Source organism: Maylandia zebra, linkage group LG4, assembly GCF_041146795.1.
Source record: "Maylandia zebra isolate NMK-2024a linkage group LG4, Mzebra_GT3a, whole genome shotgun sequence".
Classification (NCBI taxonomy): domain Eukaryota; kingdom Metazoa; phylum Chordata; class Actinopteri; order Cichliformes; family Cichlidae; genus Maylandia; species Maylandia zebra.
The window spans coordinates 16,118,957-16,139,355 of record NC_135170.1 but is presented as its reverse complement, the minus strand read 5'-3'; the positions used below and the strand labels follow the sequence as shown (position 1 = coordinate 16,139,355).

At 42.3% G+C, this 20,399-nt stretch overlaps 3 protein-coding genes and 1 long non-coding RNA gene across 4 annotated transcripts; 1 reads left to right on the top strand and 3 right to left on the bottom strand.

Annotated features, from left to right (window-relative positions):
* Positions 1–1,079: 1,079 nt before the first annotated feature.
* On the top strand, positions 1,080–2,542 carry LOC143418453 (uncharacterized). The gene is made up of 3 exons (XM_076883567.1): positions 1,080–1,201; positions 1,834–2,018; positions 2,070–2,542. Exons 1-3 carry the CDS (start codon positions 1,080–1,082, stop codon positions 2,540–2,542), a joined length of 780 nt encoding a protein of 259 aa, XP_076739682.1.
* Positions 2,543–6,805: 4,263 nt separating this feature from the next.
* LOC143418452 (uncharacterized) lies at positions 6,806–13,967 on the bottom strand (the record flags this gene model as incomplete). The annotated part of the gene is made up of 2 exons (XM_076883566.1): positions 6,806–7,306; positions 12,114–13,967. Coding segments are annotated over 2 exons (2,355 nt in total), but the record flags the coding sequence as incomplete, so codon positions are not given.
* Positions 13,968–14,746: 779 nt separating this feature from the next.
* On the bottom strand, positions 14,747–17,366 carry LOC143418500 (uncharacterized). The gene is made up of 4 exons (XM_076883583.1): positions 16,971–17,366; positions 16,682–16,849; positions 16,442–16,552; positions 14,747–15,718 (listed from the first exon to the last, which is right to left on the bottom strand). The coding sequence occupies exon 4, from the start codon at positions 15,592–15,594 to the stop codon at positions 14,815–14,817; it is 780 nt and encodes a 259-aa protein (XP_076739698.1). The 5' UTR covers positions 15,595–15,718; positions 16,442–16,552; positions 16,682–16,849; positions 16,971–17,366; the 3' UTR covers positions 14,747–14,814.
* Positions 17,367–17,859: 493 nt separating this feature from the next.
* Positions 17,860–19,253, bottom strand: LOC143418499 (uncharacterized). Its single transcript, XR_013098493.1, has 4 exons — positions 19,157–19,253; positions 18,868–19,035; positions 18,628–18,738; positions 17,860–17,906 (listed from the first exon to the last, which is right to left on the bottom strand). It is a non-coding gene; the product is annotated as an uncharacterized LOC143418499 (long non-coding RNA).
* Between the last annotated feature and the right edge of the window lie 1,146 nt (positions 19,254–20,399).

Here is a 20,399-nt window from a genome sequence, read left to right as displayed (position 1 = left end):
CTGTGGCAGGGGTGTGGTCTGCTGCAGTGGAGGCTCTAAGCAGTGGAGTGCTTAGAGCGGTGCCGAGGTGTGGCAAAGTGGGCAGGTATGAGAGCTTAATGTAATGATCTTCTTCTTCTCTGTGTATATATAGTGACGGCAGAGGCGGAGGAGGGGATGTGCTAGGCCAAAGCTCTTTGTAAAACTCTGCAGGAAAACCATCTGTACCTGGAGTTTTATTGTTTGGGAGATGCTGTCTTCATGAACTCAGACATTAAAAAACATGAATCCAGTGCCACTATTTTTTTGCCATTTAGTTTTGGTAGATTTATATTGTTGAGAAATTCTTTAATGGCAGCATCAGATGGATTAATATATAATGTGTATAAAGCTTCATAAAACTCTTTAACACATCTATTTATTTGTTGTGGATCATGAGTAATGTTCCAAGCTGAATTCTTTATTGAATAAAGAGTTGTTGTTTTCTTTGTATAGTTTTAACTAGTTAGCAAGGAATTTCCCAGATTTGTTGCCCTGTTCAAAGTTTTTCAAATGCAGCCTTTGCACATGAAATTGTGTTTTCTTAGTAATTATTTAATTTTACTCCAGTTTTAGTTTTCTCGGGTTGTTGATTATATGTATATGAGGGTAGCAAAGGCAGCTTCTAATGACTTACTTGCTATTTACTTATTTATTACTTTCTTATTATTTCTTATAAGAACAGTAAGATATTATCCTCCCCCCAGCATTTCATAATACAGATGGACAGCCAAAACACAGCCAAAGCAACCCAGAGGTTTATTAAAGGAAAAAAGTGGAATATTCTTGAATGGCCAATTCAGTCACCTGAAAACCAATTGAACATGCATTTCATTTATTGAAGACTACACTTCGAACAAATGTATAATATATCCCAAAGTAACATAATCCCTGCAAAACAATCCCATTCATTCCCACCCAGGTCACTGCCTGCACCCGCACACTGTATTTCCACACCTGACTTAAGAGAGTTTGCTGAAAAATTCTTATCCGGTTGTTCAGTGATGACGCGACGAATCCGACGAATCCTACTTCCGGGTCTAAACGCTCCTGTGTTCAATATGACACAATGCTGTGTTCCTGGTTGTTTTAACCAATCTGGCTCAAAACAACAGTCTAAACTGTCATTTTACCGGTTTCCTTGTGAAAAGAGAGAGAAGAGGAAGTGGCTGAAGTTGATAAGGTATGTTACAACTCGTAAGTGAATGAATAAATTTGTAAGATAAGAGCTAGTGGGCTCTTACTTTAGTTAGCTAATATAGCTAGTGATGAACAATTAAAACCCGCTACTAAAAGACAAACTGGCTTTTACGAGTAATTGTACTTATATAGACAATGGATTTTATTGTGTTTTTTTAATACAAAGACGTTGTTGCATTTTTGAAGTCATTTTTATTTCTCCAAGCAAAGATTGAGAGCTAAGGGTCACTTCGCTATATATATGAACCTTAGTTAGCTTTCGACGCTCAGAGGAATAAAAATTACGTCCAAAAAGCGATGTCTATGTAAGAAAATACATTACAATCCCCAGCCTATGTGCCAGTTAATTACCAAAATAAAGACCTAACCAACAAATAGCTAGCAAAGGTTGTCAGTACATATCTTTCTGGTAAGCTTAAAAGCAAATTAGTACAATGATGTGTAAGAAAAGCATCTGGACTTCTTTAAGTTTTAAGTTTCTTGAAGCTTCTCTCATCTGGATGAAAGAAGCTTCTCTCTATTATTTATCTCTATTTTTTTTTCTATTAATCATAACTAATGGAGGGCTAGCGTATGATCTGAAATTTCTCTCTGCCTTTTTAAACACTTCCACAGACGTGAAAACTTCACCCCAAACTGCAACTCAAGAGTCTGCAGTTGGCACTTCCCTCAAGGAAAAGCTGCGGGGCCAACAAGATTTGCATGGAACGACGGGAAGTCTTTTCAGTTCCCAGATGACCACAACCCTGTTAGAAAAAAGAAGAAAAAAGAGCAGGTCCCAGCTATTGGTGAAAATCAGAGTGAAAGATCAGATGAGCTACATCCTTCCAACAATGCAGATACACAGACAGCTACTGCAAGTTCCACAAGTTCTTCCCAAAGTCTTCTGGTGCTAGAGATTCAGAATGACATGCTAAGAATAGAGAATGAAAAACTTAAAAAACAAGTAGAGAAGCAGAAGCAGACTTTCTCATTCAGTCAAATATCTGACAATCCTGAAAGGGTCCAGTACTATACTGGATTGCCCGATGCTGCTTCTGTCCTGTTTTTAGAAGCGCTTCTTTCCAGATTTGATCTTAAATATCATTCTGATTGGACTGTCCAAATGATGCCCCTAATTGACCAGTTATTTCTAACCCTGATCAAGCTCAAACTTAATTTTGGTCATGAAGACCTTTCAACAAGGTTTAACTGCAGCAGAGGCACAGTAACTAATATTTTTACAACAATTGTTAGTGCACTGTATGGCATTTTGTATGTTGGCATGCTGGAAAACAACATTCCCTCGAGAGCCAAGAATCAAACATCGCTGCCAGATCCGTGACGTCTGACTGAACAACCGGATAGATTTTGAAAAGCATCAAGGAAGCGTCCCCACATGTTTTGAAATTTCCCAGTGGAGTTCTGAAGTGAGTGTCTTATCTTTTCCAGTTTTAGACAGGCCATGAGGTCATATAACCACTGTTTGTGAGTGGGAGGGGCAGCGTCCCGCCACCTCAGTAGGATTGCTCTCCTGGCCAACAGGGAACAGAATGATAATGCCTGTTTTTTAGAGGCCGGTAGAAGCACCTCATTCCCACTGATGCAAAACAGAGCAAGAAGGGGGCCGGGGGCCAGCGTCACACTGAGAATCCTGGACAGGGTACGAAAAACCTCTGACCAGAACTGAGTGAGATTGGGACAAGACCAGTACATGTGGACCAGTGAGGCTTCAGCAGTTTTGCATCTGTCACAATATGGAGTGATTTCAGGGTAGATACGGGATAATCTGGATTTTGAGAAATGGGCTCTATGCACCACTTTGAACTGGATTAAACAATGACAGGCACATAGTGATGTTGTGTTGACATGTTTGAGTATAGAGGCCCATGTTTTGTCAGAGATTGCCATGTTTAAGTCTTCTTCCCACAGTGTCTTGAGCTTGGATGAAGAGGTATGTGTCAAATTTAACATTTTATTGTAAAGTAAGGAAATCAGCCCTCTATTGGTTGGATTGAGTTGTAGGATAGTTTCTAGTAGTGTAGGCTCTGGTGGAGGGCTTGAGCCTGAAGTCTGGGAATAAATAAAGTGCCTGACTTGCAAATATCTGAAAAAGTGTGATGGTGGAAGAATATATTTATTAGCAAGTTGTTCAAATGATGCTAGTTTGTTGGCTATGAATAGGTCCTTAAAGCAAGTTATTCCACTTCTGTGCCACTCCGCAAACCCACCATGCTGGGTAGAAGGTTTAAAGAGATGGTTAGATGCAATGGGGCTGAGAAGGGAGAAGTCACAAAGTTTAAAATATTTCCTAAACTGGCCCCATATTTTTAATGAGTGCACCACTACAGGGTTGGGAATGAAGTTGAATCAAGAGGATGAGAGTGGAGAACAAAGTGCAGCTGGTAAGGATATACTGTTGTCACTATGCAATTCCATAGTGACCCAGTCAGGACAACCACTCCGATTATGGTAAAAATACCAAAACACCAAACATCGTATGTTAGCAGCCCAATAATAAAAACAAAAGTTGGGAAGTGCAAACCCACCCTCAATTTTAGATTTTTGAAGATGCATCTTATTAAGCCTTGGGCGTTTACCCTGCCATAGATAAGATGAGATGACAGAGTCCAGCTTATTGAAAAAAGTGTTGGGAATGAAAATGGGTATGGCCTGGAAAAGGTATAAAAATTTGGGTAGAATGATCATTTTAATTGAATTGATACGTCCTACCAGAGAGTGGTGTCCAGTGGGTAAGGGACCACTTCACTTGGTTCAGCAATGCACTCACATTTTCTGTGAAAAGGTTTTTATGTTTTTTTGTCACTGTGATTCCCAAATATGTAATTTTTGTCCTTTCAACTCTGAAGGGCAAGCAGGTGAAGTCTAACATACTTGCTTTGCTACTTAGCGGGAAGAGCTCACTTTTATTAAGGTTCAGTTTATACCCTGAAATCTGACCAAATTGACTAAGTAGATTCAATACAGATGGTAGTGAGGCTAAGGGCTTAGAAATAAAGAGCAGGAGATCATCTGCATAGAGCGAGACCTTATGTTCTGCATTGTTTCTCCAAATGCCGTGTACCTCTTTGCAACTGCGGAATGCAATGGCAAGGGGTTCTATGGCCAGATCAAAAAGCAGGGGGCTGAGAGGACATCCCTGGCGTGTGCCTCTGTGAAGTTTGAAAGGTTTTGACAATTGGAGGTTAGTTCGTATTGTAGCAGATGGTTGAGAATAGAGTAATTTAATCCATGAAGTAAATTTTGCTCCAAAGCCAAATCTATCAAGGACTGCAAAGAGATAATCGAACTCAACTCGATCAAAGGCCTTTTCAGCGTCAAGCGAGACTACACATTCATCAGAGTCTGTAGAGCTGGAGTAGACTATGTTAAATAGCTTCCTTATGTTAAAATATGAATGACGACCTTTAATGAAGCCTGTCTGGTCTTTCGAAATAATTTTTGGAAGAACTATTTCTAGTCTACGGCCCTGCTCTCTGGTCTTCCTAAAAAGAATATTTCAACTTTACAACGTTTACAAAACTCAGCAGCTCGTGTGCTGACAAAGACCAGAGGGCGGGCCCACATTACACCGGTTTTAGAATCGCTGCATTGGCTCCTGTCGAGGTGAAATATTATTTTACATTCATAATCTATGTTACTATTCATAATCCTTATTATTACTGTTGCATCATTTATGATTTATCATTGTTATCATTTCATTGACACATTTATTGAAACTGGTGATGTTATATTAAAGTCTGTATTTCAGGTGTTAGTATAAGCACATAATCTTTCATTGCAGGTGCAACTGTAATCATGTTATACACATATTGCATAATTAAAGGGTTGAAGCTCGGTTAAGTTAATTAATGGTTTGAAGCTACGGGCAGTGCGATGTCTGGCCGATCAATGGAGCAAAGTTCAAGCTGGAAGGATTGCTTATATATATATACAATTTAACATACATTTTCTATGAGTGTTTAAGAAAGGAAATAAAGGCCGTGTGCCCTGTGTTATGGATGTTTGCCTGGTAACAGATGACGTAGAGGGAGGTCATGCACTTAGATTAACGACACAGACACATAGCCTGTCTGGGTAAACTGATTGCAAGTGTTGTCTAAAGTCTAGACAAGTGTAATAACAGGATGCATCTGGGAGGCGGTGGAGGAACTGAAAAAGGAACTGTTCTGTTTTAGTGACGCGAGTTACTGGTCATCATAAGTATAAATATTACACCCACCTATTGTCAGGCGGGAGATGGAGCCTGATGTTTTGCAGAGCCCATTTTCACCACATATATGTGTTTTAATAAAATAATTTGTGTTGACCCACTATGGACTTTCAGTCGTATGTCCCTTCCTCAAAATTCGAACCATGACACTCCCCGTGTGTTTCAGGATCGATTTTAAAGTTCTTTTATTGGTTTTTAAATGTCTTAATGGTCTTGGGCCTTCTTATCTCTTAGATCTGCTTTTACCATATGAACTCTCGCGGACCCTGAGGTCCTCTGGTACTGGCCTTTTGATTGTCCCTAAAGTCAGGACACATACTCACGGAGAGGCAGCTTTTCAATGGTATGGTCCTCATCTGTGGAACAGCCTGCCGGAGGACCTCAGGGCCGCAGAGAACGTACATGTTTTTAAGAACAGGCTCAAGACCCACCTTTTTAATTTAGCTTTTATTTAACGTTTATTTATTTTATGCTTATTTATTCTATCCTGTTATTCTCTTCAAACTCTTCAAACTTAACATATTTAGAGTGTTATTCCTCCTGTCTATGAAAGCAATAACCTAGGTATTGAAGCAGTCGAACCACTGCTCCGGTGGCCATAGCATAGTAAGCTGAAACCCCTTATAATACTGTTAAGTTTTGAAACTGTATCAGCCACCAAGTCCAAATGTAATTGCTGGAGTGTTTCAAAGCAGAGTCCAAGTATGTAAACAAACAACCAAACACAAAAAAGATGATGTAGTTCAATAAGTACTACTGGTATAACTGAATTATTGAATAAGAACAGACAGAAGGCTACGAGTAGATAACAAAACTCCCCGTCTCCGTGCAACAGGTATTATGTCATTAGCCAACGGGTAGAAGTCAATGAGGTTGTCTCCTTATTTATCAAAAAAAAAAAAAAAAGATTATTGGGTTAAATTAAAGTAATAATCAGCAATTCAGTACTATAGCATTCAGACTATATCGCTACACTCGGAGGGGAAAAGCAACGTCTTACGTGGATCCCGACTGCGCCTCTATACCTATATGGAATGTTTGGTACCTGCATTTGGTGCCATTGTTTTATTAGTAATAATTCTTCATGGGGCTTCCGGAGCCTTTGGGAGCCTCTCAATGTAGTGTTGAGCCTGGTCCATCCACGGAGCTGAAAAACTTTCTGGTGCCGCTGGCCTGCGTTATGCGAAGCTGTGCTGGGAGGAGGAGAGCCGGCCTCAGGCCTCGCCCATAGAGCTCTGACATAATGTCCTTCTACTGCGCCCGCTGATTGAGGACCTCGGGACTGTAGTCCTCCACAATTTGGATAGGCACGCCTCGGTAGTCAAATTTCCCTCTCCTCCTAGCTTCTCGGATGATGAGGTCCTTGATCTGGTATCAGTGCAGGCGGATGATCACCAGGCGAGGTGGGGGTCCCATGGGCGGCTTCGCTGCGAGGGAGCGGTGCGCTCTATCGAGCTCCGGTGGAGACTGAAGCATTTCTTTGCCCAATAACTCACAGAGAAGGTTGGAAAAGAAGTGAGTGGGGCACCCACTTTCAGTGTCTTCAGGCAGTCCAAGGATGCGGATGTTCTGACGCCTGCTACGGCTCTCCAGGTCAGTGACTTTGTTCTTTAGCTGGTTGTTGTCTTCGCGAAGAGCGGCACACGTGTTTTCAAGGTCAGCGACACGTTGGCTCAGGTCTTCAGTTGCAAGCTCCAAGAATGAAACTCTCTCGGCCTGTTCCTCTTGGGCTTGTCCTACCTGGTCCAGTTTTGAATCGAGGGCGTTAATTGAGGTCTTAAATTCAGATGCCAACTCATCTCGGTGCTGCTGGAGCAGCGTGGTGATAGCCTCCAGTGTTAAGCTAGCTTCCTCCTTTTTGTTCGCTTTTGCACTCTTAGAAGCCATTGGAAAGGGTTAAAAGTGTTCAAAACCCTAGAAAAGTAGTTACAAGTGTAAGCGACTTAAAGGTGGCAGTTGAAGGGGTGAAACTGGTCAAAGTGGAGTTAAGTTCACCGGAGCAGTTCGTTCCTGCGTCTACTCTGGTCGCATGCTGACCGGAAGTCCTCCACTCCATGTACTTTAAATCTCACTGCACATCTGTCATTCATCTTTGCAGATGCCTTCGCACAACCTACCTCCTCCCCATCTCTGCCTCTCATTACTCAGACTTCAGGCTCCATTCAAGCCTCGATCTTCATCTCCATCATCAATGTCTAATCTCTGGGGGTCCTGCCCTAATCCCTATCCCTGCTGGGATTCCGTTCTGCTGTGATGGGCCAACTGGGTCTAATCACCAAATACCTCAAATTGTATTCTGTACATCAACAAGTCACGTTCAATTCCAGACCGCAGCTCTTTACCAGCTCTTTCTGTTTAAAATGTCCAGATTTGAGTACAATTGAGCCCTTCCCTGGTCCAGTTGCTTCCCTCCCAGACAATGGGTACGATAAAAGATGGTGGTCTTTATCGTGTCCTCTAAGAGTTTCAGGTGAACCTGAATAAACTGTCTCACCATTGTTTCTGAGTCCAATTCTGCCTTCTCTGGGATACCTGTCAATGCTGCAGGCCTGGAGCTCGATAACAGTTTCTTTGAGGTTTTAAAATTTTATTGTGAGAGTTGGGTCATTCCCTTTATGAGTGATGTCACTAACTGTAGGTCATGAGTTTTTGTCAGCAAGTGTTTTCACCTGCTGCGAACTGTACTCCATAGACTCTCGCAGAGTTTGAAACTCTATGTGAAGGAATTCCATTTAACAGGTTTGCAGAGCAAAACACAAACTGTTTGTGTGCAGTAAGTCACAGAGAGTGTCTACTACTGTAGCCAAAGGTACAGCTGCTGTAGGGAGAAAAGAACAAAAGATAACTTCACTCACAGATGGAGAAAGTTGTAGGAAAGATAGGGCAAGACAGGAAGAAGAGAGGTTAGATTTAAAGGTAAGATGCTCATGGTCAGAGTTAGGTTACATCAAGTGGAGCAGAGATAAATTTGAATTTAAACTGATGGTACTTAGAATCATTCATTGAATTCCACCATCATACCAACTTTATACCAACTAGCATAAAGATAGTATAAACTTTCCCCTATAAAGTCAGTGTAGGAGATGGAAATCAGCCAAAGCCAAACAGTTTGTGGAATATTGGGTTAGATTTTGTTGAATTGAGTTGTATAAATCCACAAAGAGCACTAAATCAGAGCAGCAGTAGCACAGGTCAGACTTGTTATTCTTTCATTACAACTAAACTTAGGGTTCCCCCACCTCCTGATTGTACTTATTTCTGTTTAGATGTGGATGCACAGTAAAAAAAAAAACAACAACTTTGTGTTCCCATGTACTAATATTATTATATTACTATAGCAAGAGGTTCAGTTAGATTTGCACAAAAATGGCTGGTGGAAATGTCCTTCAAATAGCAACTTTTTACTTTCTTACGTTCTTTACTTTTACTTGAGTAAAGAAGTTGAATCGGAACGTCAAATTCAGAACTCAAAGCCAGCCATCCATCTAAGTAACACCACCTCAGCTGCTGACCTCCTCCCTCCATCGGAGTGTCCATTTTGGTTTCTGTAATGATTTAATTAACAAATGATTGCATGGCATGTTCTGTACTTGATTTTTTTTAAAAAGGGAAAGGCATTAAAATTATTTGTGTGGTGATTTCATAATTATTATTTGGGATGTTGGAAGACTTCTCTGCTTGGTTGCAAACCTGCCTAAATTCATATTAGTTATTAGTTCCATTATAACCATCAATTTAGGTTCTTCTGATATGGTATATTATGTACTACAATGTCATGTACAAGCATTTACTGTATGAAGCTTTCTTTTTTCTAGTCTTGTCAGCCACTCAAAACCCTTTAGACATTATAAAAAAGAAACAAGTGGTTAGGGCTTTTTTTAGAACCACTAAAAATCAGAGGACTGTGTTATTATTGAAACCTGATTACTAGAAACAAAGATTATATTAGTTTAAAAAGAAAAAATACTTCAACACATCCTTCTTCCTTTTCAATTATCCAAATTTGTATTTCCATTAGGAAAATTTACTGGCAATTACAAAAGCCCCCCAAAATATTACATTTTCTAATAACACGGATGAGTATTATAAAATATAAGATTTCATTGAAGAAACTTTTAAATATTTTATAGGTACGGTAATTCATGTAGAAAAACAATTGATGCATTAATAGTTTTATTAAGATGAAGAGAGTAAAAGTCTACATTCTGGGGAAACCAGAGTATCTCATCCTAAATAACATACAGTTACTATGTAATTATATGAAAGATAAAACTGGGGCCATGTGTGGCCATCAGTATGATTGGGAAAAATCAAGAAAACAAGTGACATTCAGAATAATCATAACATTATTCAAAACAAATATATTGTCATAGCTTTTATATTCCCCATGCTTGTCATCAATGGGACAGTTCCAAAGCACAAAAAAACCCCCCATCATAATGTCTGTTGAAAACTTTATCACAGTCACAGTTGTTATCTTTTGGCATTTTTGGTGTAATTGTTGTTGTAGTTTTACAATGCTGTCATTGAATCACTATTGTAATATAAAACTGACAATATATATGCATAACAAAAATCCCCAAATAACTAGTTATGGATATATGGATATATATTTCTGTTCATATTATTGCACACTATTACATTTATTCAAGACATTTGCATGATAAGTTTAACAAAAGATAAATATATTTGTTAAATATAAGTAAATATTAAATGTATATTACACTTTATAACTCACTTGGAAAAAGGTAATTGTGTGTTAAATAGTTATCCATCCTCAGGTTTACCCAGACCCCTTTTCTTACATCTGAAACAAATTAAATTTAAATCCCAACTAAACAAGAAGAACAGAAGTAAACATTGACAATAAAAAAAAAAACATCCTTTCATAGTTTTAGTGGTTTTCATAGGGTTCCATCTGTGATTTTCCTGTTTAATAATAGATGATGAAGACAAAGAGTCCCAGTACAAGAGGGATTACATTAATTCTGACAGAAGATGCGTTACTTGTTGTTGTCGTGGATTTTTTAGTTGTTGAAGAAATTGTAGTGGTTATTGCAGAAGTGGTTGTTGTCACAAATGTTGTTTTGGTTGTTGACGCAGTGCTTGGATTTGGAGTAGCTGTTGTTGTTGTTGATGATGCTATTGAAACAGGTATTGTGGTCTGAGCAACAGCTGATGTTAGAGGTGATTTTATGGTTGGTGAGGCTGTTGATGTTGTTGGAGCATCTGGGCTTGTTGTTGGGACAGCTGTGGTTGTGGTTGAAGCAGCTGTTGTCATTGTTGGTGCAGCAGTTGTTGTGGTTGCAGATGCGGTGGCTGTGGTCACAGCAGATACTGCTGTTGTTGGAGCAGCTGTTGTCGATGGTGGAGCAGGAGTTGTTGTGGTTGGTGCCACAGTGGTTGTGGTTGGAGCAGCAGTTGTTGTGGTTGGTGCAGCTGTTGTTGTGGTTGGTGCAGTGTTTGCTGTGGTTGGAGCAGCAGTTGTTGTGGTTGGTGAAGCTGCTGTCGTTGTTGGAGCAGCTGTTGTTGTGGATGGTGCCACAGTGGTTGTGGTTGGTGCTGCTGTTGTGGTGGGTGATGCAGCTGTGGCTGTGGTTGGAGCAGCAATTGTTGTGGTTGGTGCTGCTGTTGTGGTGGGTGATGCAGCTGTGGCTGTGGTTGGAGCAGCAGTTGTTGTGGTTGGAGCAGTTGTTGTTTTGGTTGGTGCTGAAGTGGTTGTGGTTGGAGCAGCTGTTGTTGTGGTTGGAGCAGCTGTTGTTGTTTTTGGAGCAGCTGTGGTTGTTGTTGGTACCACCGTTGCTGTTGTTGGAACAGCTGTGGTTGGAGCAGCTGTGGTTGTGGCTGGAACAGCTTTGGTCATAGTTGAAGCAGCAGTTGTTGTTGTTGGTGCCACCATTGTTATGGTTCGATCAGCTGTGGTTGTGGTTGGAGCAGCTGTTGTCGTGGTTGGAGCAGCTGTTGTTGTAGTTGGAGCAGCTGTGGTTGTGGTTGGAGCAGCTGTTGTTGTGGTTGGAGCAGCTGTTGTCGTTGTTGGAGCAGCAGTTGTGGTTGTTGATTCCAAGGTTGTTGTGGTTGGAGCAGTTGTTATTTTGGTTGGTGCTGCAGTGGTTGTGGTTGGAGCAGCTGTGGTTGTGGTTGGAGCAGCTGTTGTTGTAGTTGGAGCAGCTGTTGTTGTAGTTGGAGCAGCTGTGGTTGTGGTTGGAGCAGCTGTTGTTGTGGTTGGAGCAGCTGTTGTCGTTGTTGGAGCAGCAGTTGTGGTTGTTGATTCCAAGGTTGTTGTGGTTGGAGCAGTTGTTATTTTGGTTGGTGCTGCAGTGGTTGTGGTTGGAGCAGCTGTGGTTGTGGTTGGAGCAGCTGTTGTTGTGGTTGGAGCAGCAGTTGTGGTTGTTGTTGCCACTGTTGTTGTGGTTGGAGCAGCTGTGGTTGTGGTTGGAGCAGTTGTTGTTGTTGGTTGCACAGCTGTTGTTGTGGTTGGAGCAGATGTTGTTGTGGTTGGAGCAGCTCTTGTTGTGGTTGGAGAAGCTGTTGTTGTTGGTTGCACAGCTGTTGTTGTGGTTGGAGCAGCTGTGGTTGTGGTTGGAGCAGCAGTTGTGGTTGTTGTTGCCACCGTTGTTGTGGTTGAAGCAGCTGTGGTTGTGGGAGCAGCAGTTGTTGTTGTTGGTGGCACAGCTGTTGTTGCGGTTGGAGCAGCTGTTGTCGTGGTTGGAGCAGCAGTTGTGGTTGTTGATGCCACCGTTGTTGTGGTTGGAGCAGCTGTCGTTGTAGTTGGAGCAGCTGTGGTTGTGGTTGGTGCACCTGGTGTTGTTGTTGGACTAGCAGTTGTTGTGGTTAGAGCAGCAGTTGTGGTTGTTGGTTCCACTGTTGTTATGGTTGGAGCAGTTGTTGCTTTGGTTTGTGGTGCAGTGGTTGTGGTTGGAGCAGTTGTTGTTGTTGGTTGCACAGCTGTTGTTGTGGTTGGAGCAGCTGTTGTTGTGGTGGTTGGAGCAGCTGTTGTCGTGGTTGGAGCAGCTGTTGTCATGGTTGGAGCAGCAGTTGTGGTTGTTAATGCCACACTGGTTGTTGTGGTTGGAGCAGCTGTTGTTGTTGGTTGCACAGCTGTTGTTGTGGTTGGAGCAGCTGTTTTTGTGGTTGGAGCAGATGTTGTTGTGGTTGGAGCAGATGTTGTTGTGGTTGGAGCAGCTGTGGTTGTGGTTGGAGCAGCTGTTGTCGTGGTTGGTTCACCTGTTTTCGTTGTTGGAGTAGCAGTTGTGGTTGGAGGACCTGTTGTCGTTGTTGGAGCAGCAGTTGTGGTTGTTGGTGCAACCGTTGTAGTGGTTGGAGCAGTTGTTGTTTTGGTTGGTGCTGCAGTGGTTGTGGTTGGAGCAGCTGTGGTTGTGGTTGGAGCAGCTGTTGTCGTGGTTGGAGCAGCAGTTGTAGTTGTTGTTGCCACCGTTGTTGTGGTTGGAGCAGCTGTAATTGTGGTTGGAGCAGTTGTTTTTGTTGGTTGCACAGCTGTTGTTATGGTTGGAGCAGCTGTTGTTGTGGTTGGAGCAGATGTTGTCGTGGTTGGAGCAGCTGTTGTCGTGGTTGGAGCATCTGTCGTTGTGGTTGGAGCAGCAGTTGTGGTTGTTGATGCCACACTGGTTGTTGTGGTTGGAGCAGCTGTTGTTGTTGGTTGCACAGCTGTTGTTATGGTTGGAGCAGCTGTTGTTGTGGTTGGAGCAGCTCTTGTTGTGGTTGGAGAAGCTGTTGTTGTTGGTTGCACAGCTGTTGTTGTGGTTGGAGCAGCTGTGGTTGTGGTTGGAGCAGCAGTTGTGGTTGTTGTTGCCACCGTTGTTGTGGTTGGAGCAGCTGTGGTTGTGGGAGCAGCAGTTGTTGTTGTTGGTGGCACAGCTGTTGTTGCGGTTGGAGCAGCTGTTGTCGTGGTTGGAGCAGCTGTTGTCGTGGTTGGAGCAGCAGTTGTGGTTGTTGATGCCACCGTTGTTGTGGTTGGAGCAGCTGTCGTTGTAGTTGGAGCAGCTGTGGTTGTGGTTGGTGCACCTGGTGTTGTTGTTGGACTAGCAGTTGTTGTGGTTAGAGCAGCAGTTGTGGTTGTTGGTTCCACTGTTGTTATGGTTGGAGCAGTTGTTGCTTTGGTTTGTGGTGCAGTGGTTGTGGTTGGAGCAGTTGTTGTTGTTGGTTGCACAGCTGTTGTTGTGGTTGGAGCAGCTGTTGTCGTGGTTGGAGCAGCTGTTGTCGTGGTTGGAGCAGCAGTTGTGGTTGTTAATGCCACACTGGTTGTTGTGGTTGGAGCAGCTGTTGTTGTTGGTTGCACAGCTGTTGTTGTGGTTGGAGCAGCTGTTGTTGTGGTTGGAGCAGATGTTGTTGTGGTTGGAGCAGATGTTGTTGTGGTTGGAGCAGCTGTGGTTGTGGTTGGTGCACCTGTTGTCGTTGTTGGAGTAGCAGTTGTTGTGGTTGGAGCAGCCGTTGTCGTGGTTGGAGCAGCTGTTGTCGTGGTTGGAGCAGATGTTGTCGTGGTTGGAGCAGCAGTTGTGGTTGTTGATGACACCGTTGTAGTGGTTGGAGCAGTTGTTGTTGTGGTTGGAGCAGCTGTTGTCGTGGTTGGAGCAGCTGTTGTTGTGGTTGGAGCAGCGGTGGTTGTGGTTGGAGCAGTTGTTGTGGTTGGTTGCACAGCTGTTGTTATGGTTGGAGCAGCTGTTGTGGTGGTTGGAGAAGATGTTGTTGTGGTTGGAGCAGATGTTGTCGTGGTTGGAGCAGCTGTTGTCGTGGTTGGAGCAACTGTTGTTGTTGTTGGAGCAGCTGTTGTTGTGGTTGGAGCAGCTGTTGTTGGTGGTGGTGCAGCTGTCGTTGTGGTTGGAGCAGCTGTTGTCGTGGTTGGAGCAGCTGTTGTCGTGGTTGGAGCAGCTGTGGTTGTGGTTGGAGCAGTTGTTGTTGTTGGTTGCACAGCTGTTGTTATGGTTGGAGCAGCTGTTGTGGTGGTTGGAGCAGATGTTGTTGTGGTTGGAGCAGATGTTGTCGTGGTTGGAGCAGCTGTTGTCGTGGTTGGAGCAACTGTTGTTGTTGTTGGAGCAGCTGTTGTTGTGGTTGGAGCAGCTGTTGTTGGTGGTGGTGCAGCTGTTGTTGTGGTTGGAGCAGCTGTTGTTGTGGTTGGAGCAGATGTTGTCGTGGTTGGAGCAGCTGGTGTCGTTGTTGGAGCAGCAGTTGTGGTTGTTGATGCCACCGTTGTAGTTGTTGGAGCAGTTGTTTTGGTTGGTGCTGCAGTGGTTGTGATTGGAGCAGCTGTGGTTGTGGTTGGAGCAGCTGTTGTCGTGGTTGGAGCAGCAGTTGTGGTTGCTGTTGCCACCGTTGTTGTGGTTTGAGCAGCTGTGGTTGTGGTTGGTGCTGCAGTGGTTGTGGTTGGATTAGCTGTGGTTGTGGTCTGAGCAGCTTTGGTTGTGGTTGGAGCAGTTGTTGTTGTTGTTGGTCCCACCGTTGTTGTGGTTTGAGCAGTCGTTGTTGTGGTTGTTGCCACCGTTGTTGTGGTTGGAGCAGCTGTGGTTGTGGTTGGAGCAGTTGTTGTTGTTGGTTGCACAGCTGTTGTTGTGGTTGGAGCAGCTGTTGTCATGGTTGGAGCAGCTGTTGTTGTGGTTGGAGCAGCAGTTGTGGTTGTTAGTGCCACAGTGGTTGTGGTTGGAGCAGATGTTGTTGTGATTGGTGCAGCTTTTGTCGTTGTTGGAGCAGCAGTTGTTGTGGTTGGTGCAGGAGTTGTTGTGGTTGGAGCAGCTGTTGTTGTGGTTGGTGCTGCAGTGATTGTGGTTGCAGCAGCCGTTGTTGTGGTTTGAGCAGTTGTTGTTGTTGGACCAGCAGTTGTTGTTGCTCCTGCAACTGTTGTTGTGGTTGGTGCAGCTGTGGTTGTGGTTGGAGCAGCTGTTGTTTTTGTTGGAGCAGCAGTTGTGGTTGTTGGTGCCACCGTTGTTGTGGTTGGTGCTGCAGTGGTTATGGTTGGAGCAGCGGTGGTTGTGGTTGGAGCAGCTGTTGTTGTTGTTGGTGCAGCTGTTGTCGTTGTTGGAGCAGCAGACGTTGTTGTTGGAGCAGCTGTGGTGGTGGTTGGTGCCACAGTGGTTGTAGTTGGAGCGGCTGTTGTTGTTGTTGGAGCAGCTGTGGTTGTGGTTGGTGCTGCAGTTGTTGTGGGTAAAGTACATGTTGGTCCACTTTTTATGGTACCAACACTCTGCATGAAAGGTAGAGAACCCAGGCTTGAAGCAACTGCACACAGGGTCCTGGATGCACAGCCGTAAGCTGGAAAATCATTGGTGCCATCGTTCACTGTAGATGAAAAATCCCAGTTTCAACAATTTCACATATTTTTAGACATACATGACTGTGTAGTAGCCTTTGAAAATCAAGACATACTTATATAAAATTATAATATTAATGGGTATAAGTTCGAAAAGTTTTCGAGGCATCATTTCAGTCAGTTGTTTCGTGACTGTCAAATTTAAGTTATTGAAAACATGTACTCACAATGTCAGAACCCAAATGGATTTCCTTTTAATGAACAGTGTTCCTACACTCGGTGTTCTATTATCACATATGTTTTTTTTTTCCATTTAAAGCAGGTAACTGATTTTTCCATCATCATGAAATCAAAGTGCTCCTCTTGATGTTTTCATGTGTATTTTCTTTACTTTGCTCTTTTTTTGATGGACATTTATCTCTTTGTTTTCAGCTCTTGTTTTATACAAATGATTAGTCATGACAATAACTGACAGATTAATCACTACCTCCATGCTTCAAATATTTCGGGAATACTTCTTAACTAATATATTTATGTGTTGTGGAAAAATATGTATCATTTCCTACACTGATTATCAAATCTTCATCTTTAACGATTTAAAGTACAAAATCACATTCATTACAAATACGGATAAAATGCTTGGTTATGTTTTTCCTGACTGATTGAAAAAAAAGAATGTTTGTTGAATTTATTTTATGCAAAAACCAAATTTAAAGATGCTTTTTGTTAAAGTATGCATGATGAAGACTCACTCATTGATTGAAAGCATTGGTCCTGCACTCCCTGACATTGCAATGGTGTGTTGCACTGAGAGGTGGAACAAGAGTTACATAGTAGGCCGTTACTTGACTGAGGAGTAGGGGCTGAAACAGAAAAGAACATAATTTCACTTTAGAACAGAATATTTCAGCAGATATCAGATTATTGTTTCTTATCCTTTTCTGTCATGTCTGTTCGGTTATGTGTCTTTAACTTAACTGATTTCTACTTACCAGCCAGAGTTGCTGAGTTGCAGTTATCCGTGTTGCAGCACGTGGCAGATGCAAGAGCACTTTGAACACCCAGGTCAACTGAAAATGTCTGAGAGCCCGTAGTTGGACACAGGGAGGAAGATGCACATGCCTTGTAGATTTGTGTTGCGGTAGTTCCAGATGAGGTAGCTGCAAAGTAATTTTAATATTTTTAATGATGAATTTTATTAATGTTGATGGAAAGCACACATAGCTTCACAGGTATTTGAAATTTACTGAACTGTATGAAATAATATTAAGAAAAGATTACCTAAAATAGTAGCTGTAACACACATGGTCTCTGAAGAACATGTTTTTGCTACTGTGGTTGAACACGTCTGATCTGTGCAGGTTTGACACTGAAGGGCTCCAGCTGCGGTTGTGGTTGGAGCAGTTGTTGTTTTGGTTGGTGCTGCAGTGGTTGTGGTTGGAGCAGCTGTGGTTGTGGTTGGAGCAGCTGTTGTTGTTGGTTGCACAGCTGTTGTTATGGTTGGAGCAGCTGTTGTCGTGGTTGGAGCAGCTGTGGTTGTGGTTGGAGCAGTTGTTGTTGTTGGTTGCACAGCTGTTGTTATGGTTGGAGCAGCTGTTGTGGTGGTTGGAGCAGATGTTGTTGTGGTTGGAGCAGATGTTGTCGTGGTTGGAGCAGCTGTTGTCGTGGTTGGAGCAACTGTTGTTGTTGTTGGAGCAGCTGTTGTTGTGGTTGGAGCAGCTGTTGTTGGTGGTGCAGCTGTTGTTGTGGTTGGAGCAGCTGTTGTTGTGGTTGGAGCAGATGTTGTCGTGGTTGGAGCAGCTGGTGTCGTTGTTGGAGCAGCAGTTGTGGTTGTTGATGCCACCGTTGTAGTTGTTGGAGCAGTTGTTTTGGTTGGTGCTGCAGTGGTTGTGATTGGAGCAGCTGTGGTTGTGGTTGGAGCAGCTGTTGTTGTTGTTGGTGCAGCTGTTGTCGTTGTTGGAGCAGCAGACGTTGTTGTTGGAGCAGCTGTGGTGGTGGTTGGTGCCACAGTGGTTGTAGTTGGAGCGGCTGTTGTTGTTGTTGGAGCAGCTGTGGTTGTGGTTGGTACTACAGTTGTTGTGGGTAAAGTACAGGTTGGTCCACTTTTTATGGTACCAACACTCTGCATGAAAGGTAGAGAACCCAGGCTTGAAGCAACTGCACACAGGATCCTGGATGCACAGCCGTAAGCTGGAAAATCATTGGTGCCATCGTTCACTGTAGATGAAAAATCCCAGTTTCAACAATTTCACATATTTTTAGACATACATGACTGTGTAGTAGCCTTTGAAAATCAAGACATACTTATATAAAATTATAATATTAATGGGTATAAGTTCGAAAAGTTTTCGAGGCATCATTTCAGTCAGTTGTTTCGTGACTGTCAAATTTAAGTTATTGAAAACATGTACTCACAATGTCAGAACCCAAATGGATTTCCTTTTAATGAACAGTGTTCCTACACTCGGTGTTCTATTATCACATATGTTTTTTTTCCATTTAAAGCAGGTAACTCATTTTTCCATCATCATGAAATCAAAGTGCTCCTCTTGATGTTTTCATGTGTATTTTCTTTACTTTGCTCTTTTTTTGATGGACATTTATCTCTTTGTTTTCAGCTCTTGTTTTATACAAATGATTAGTCATGACAATAACTGACAGATTAATCACTACCTCCATGCTTCAAATATTTCGGGAATACTTCTTAACTAATATATTTATGTGTTGTGGAAAAATATGTATCATTTCCTACACTGATTATCAAATCTTCATCTTTAACGATTTAAAGTACAAAATCACATTCATTACAAATACGGATAAAATGCTTGGTTATGTTTTTCCTGACTGATTGAAAAAAAAGAATGTTTGTTGAATTTATTTTATGCAAAAACCAAATTTAAAGATGCTTTTTGTTAAAGTATGCATGATGAAGACTCACTCATTGATTGAAAGCATTGGTCCTGCACTCCCTGACATTGCAATGGTGTGTTGCACTGAGAGGTGGAACAAGAGTTACATAGTAGGCCGTTACTTGACTGAGGAGTAGGGGCTGAAACAGAAAAGAACATAATTTCACTTTAGAACAGAATATTTCAGCAGATATCAGATTATTGTTTCTTATCCTTTTCTGTCATGTCTGTTCAGTTATGTGTCTTTAACTTAACTGATTTCTACTTACCAGCCAGAGTTGCTGAGTTGCAGTTATCCGTGTTGCAGCACGTGGCAGATGCAAGAGCACTTTGAACACCCAGGTCAACTGAAAATGTCTGAGAGCCCGTAGTTGGACACAGGGAGGAAGATGCACATGCCTTGTAGATTTGTGTTGCGGTAGTTCCAGATGAGGTAGCTGCAAAGTAATTTTAATATTTTTAATGATGAATTTTATTAATGTTGATGGAAAGCACACATAGCTTCACAGGTATTTGAAATTTACTGAACTGTATGAAATAATATGAAGAAAAGATTACCTAAAATAGTAGCTGTAACACACATGGTCTCTGAAGAACATGTTTTTGCTACTGTGGTTGAACACGTCTGATCTGTGCAGGTTTGACACTGAAGGGCTCCAGCTGCAATCAGGAGAGAAACAATGAAAGGACTGAAGTTAAAATGAAAGATTACAGGTTTTTAAATAACCCACTATACTAGTATTATTAAAGAGTCTTTATCTCTTCTATTTTTTAAGCTGTTGCACAGATTGATGAAATGCTGTTAATCCCTTTAACATCTGTATAAATATATTTTTTAATAAAGTGACATGAAACACTACATTAGTGTTTATTTAAGGTTAATGAAATAAGGATCATTTAAATCATGGAGGCCTGCTCCAACAGCTGTCAACCATTTAACAGTTTCTGAGTCTATATTTAAAATATTATAATTTTTATGGCATTGTTAGCACCAACTAGTGCAGTCCTTCTTAAAGTGTGGGGCCCGCCCCCTGGGGGGCGCAGAGCCATTGCAGGGGAGCGGAATGAAAAGGGGGGGGGACAAAACGCTTGGACACTGCTTACACGGGGCGCCTACAGAAACGCAAAGCAGGGGCTGCAGCGTCGCTGAATATGTTTCCAAACCAACTTCATTCTAAGCCAAAGACTAGAAAATATGGTGAAGCATATCTTCCCTTTGGCTTCACCTGCACAAGTGCCAAGGTAGGTCTCCACTGCAGAATTGATTTTCCCTTCGTAGGGAGCAAGGCTGGGCTGTTTAAATCACGGACAAACAGGATCCCACAGTTGTTTATGTTTTTAAACCCATTTTGCACAGTGAGGCATTTTTTGAAAAATGTATTGATAGCAATGTTGAATATTATTACACATGGAAAAAAAACAACTACACATAAAATAATCACTGTGACGCCTCTGCCTTTCCAAATGGAGGGACAGTAACTGCGTGTGTATATGTAAGCGTGTAAAACCTGAAGATAGTAAGATTAACAGTATTTCGTCTCTATCTGCCATTCTGCAACTCATCTCATGTAAACAATAACGTGGCGCACAGTGTGACGTGAAAAAAAGGCACATTTGATGTTGAGTGACGAACTCTGTATTCCTCGTCCACACGTAAACGCAAAAAAGGGTTTAAAACATCTCCGTTTTCGGTGATTCGAAACGCAGTTTACGTGTGGACGAAACAGCTGCGTTTTCAAAAATACCCGTGTAGGTGTGGATGTAGCCTAAAAGAGTTAGTAGTTTATTTTATTACTACCTG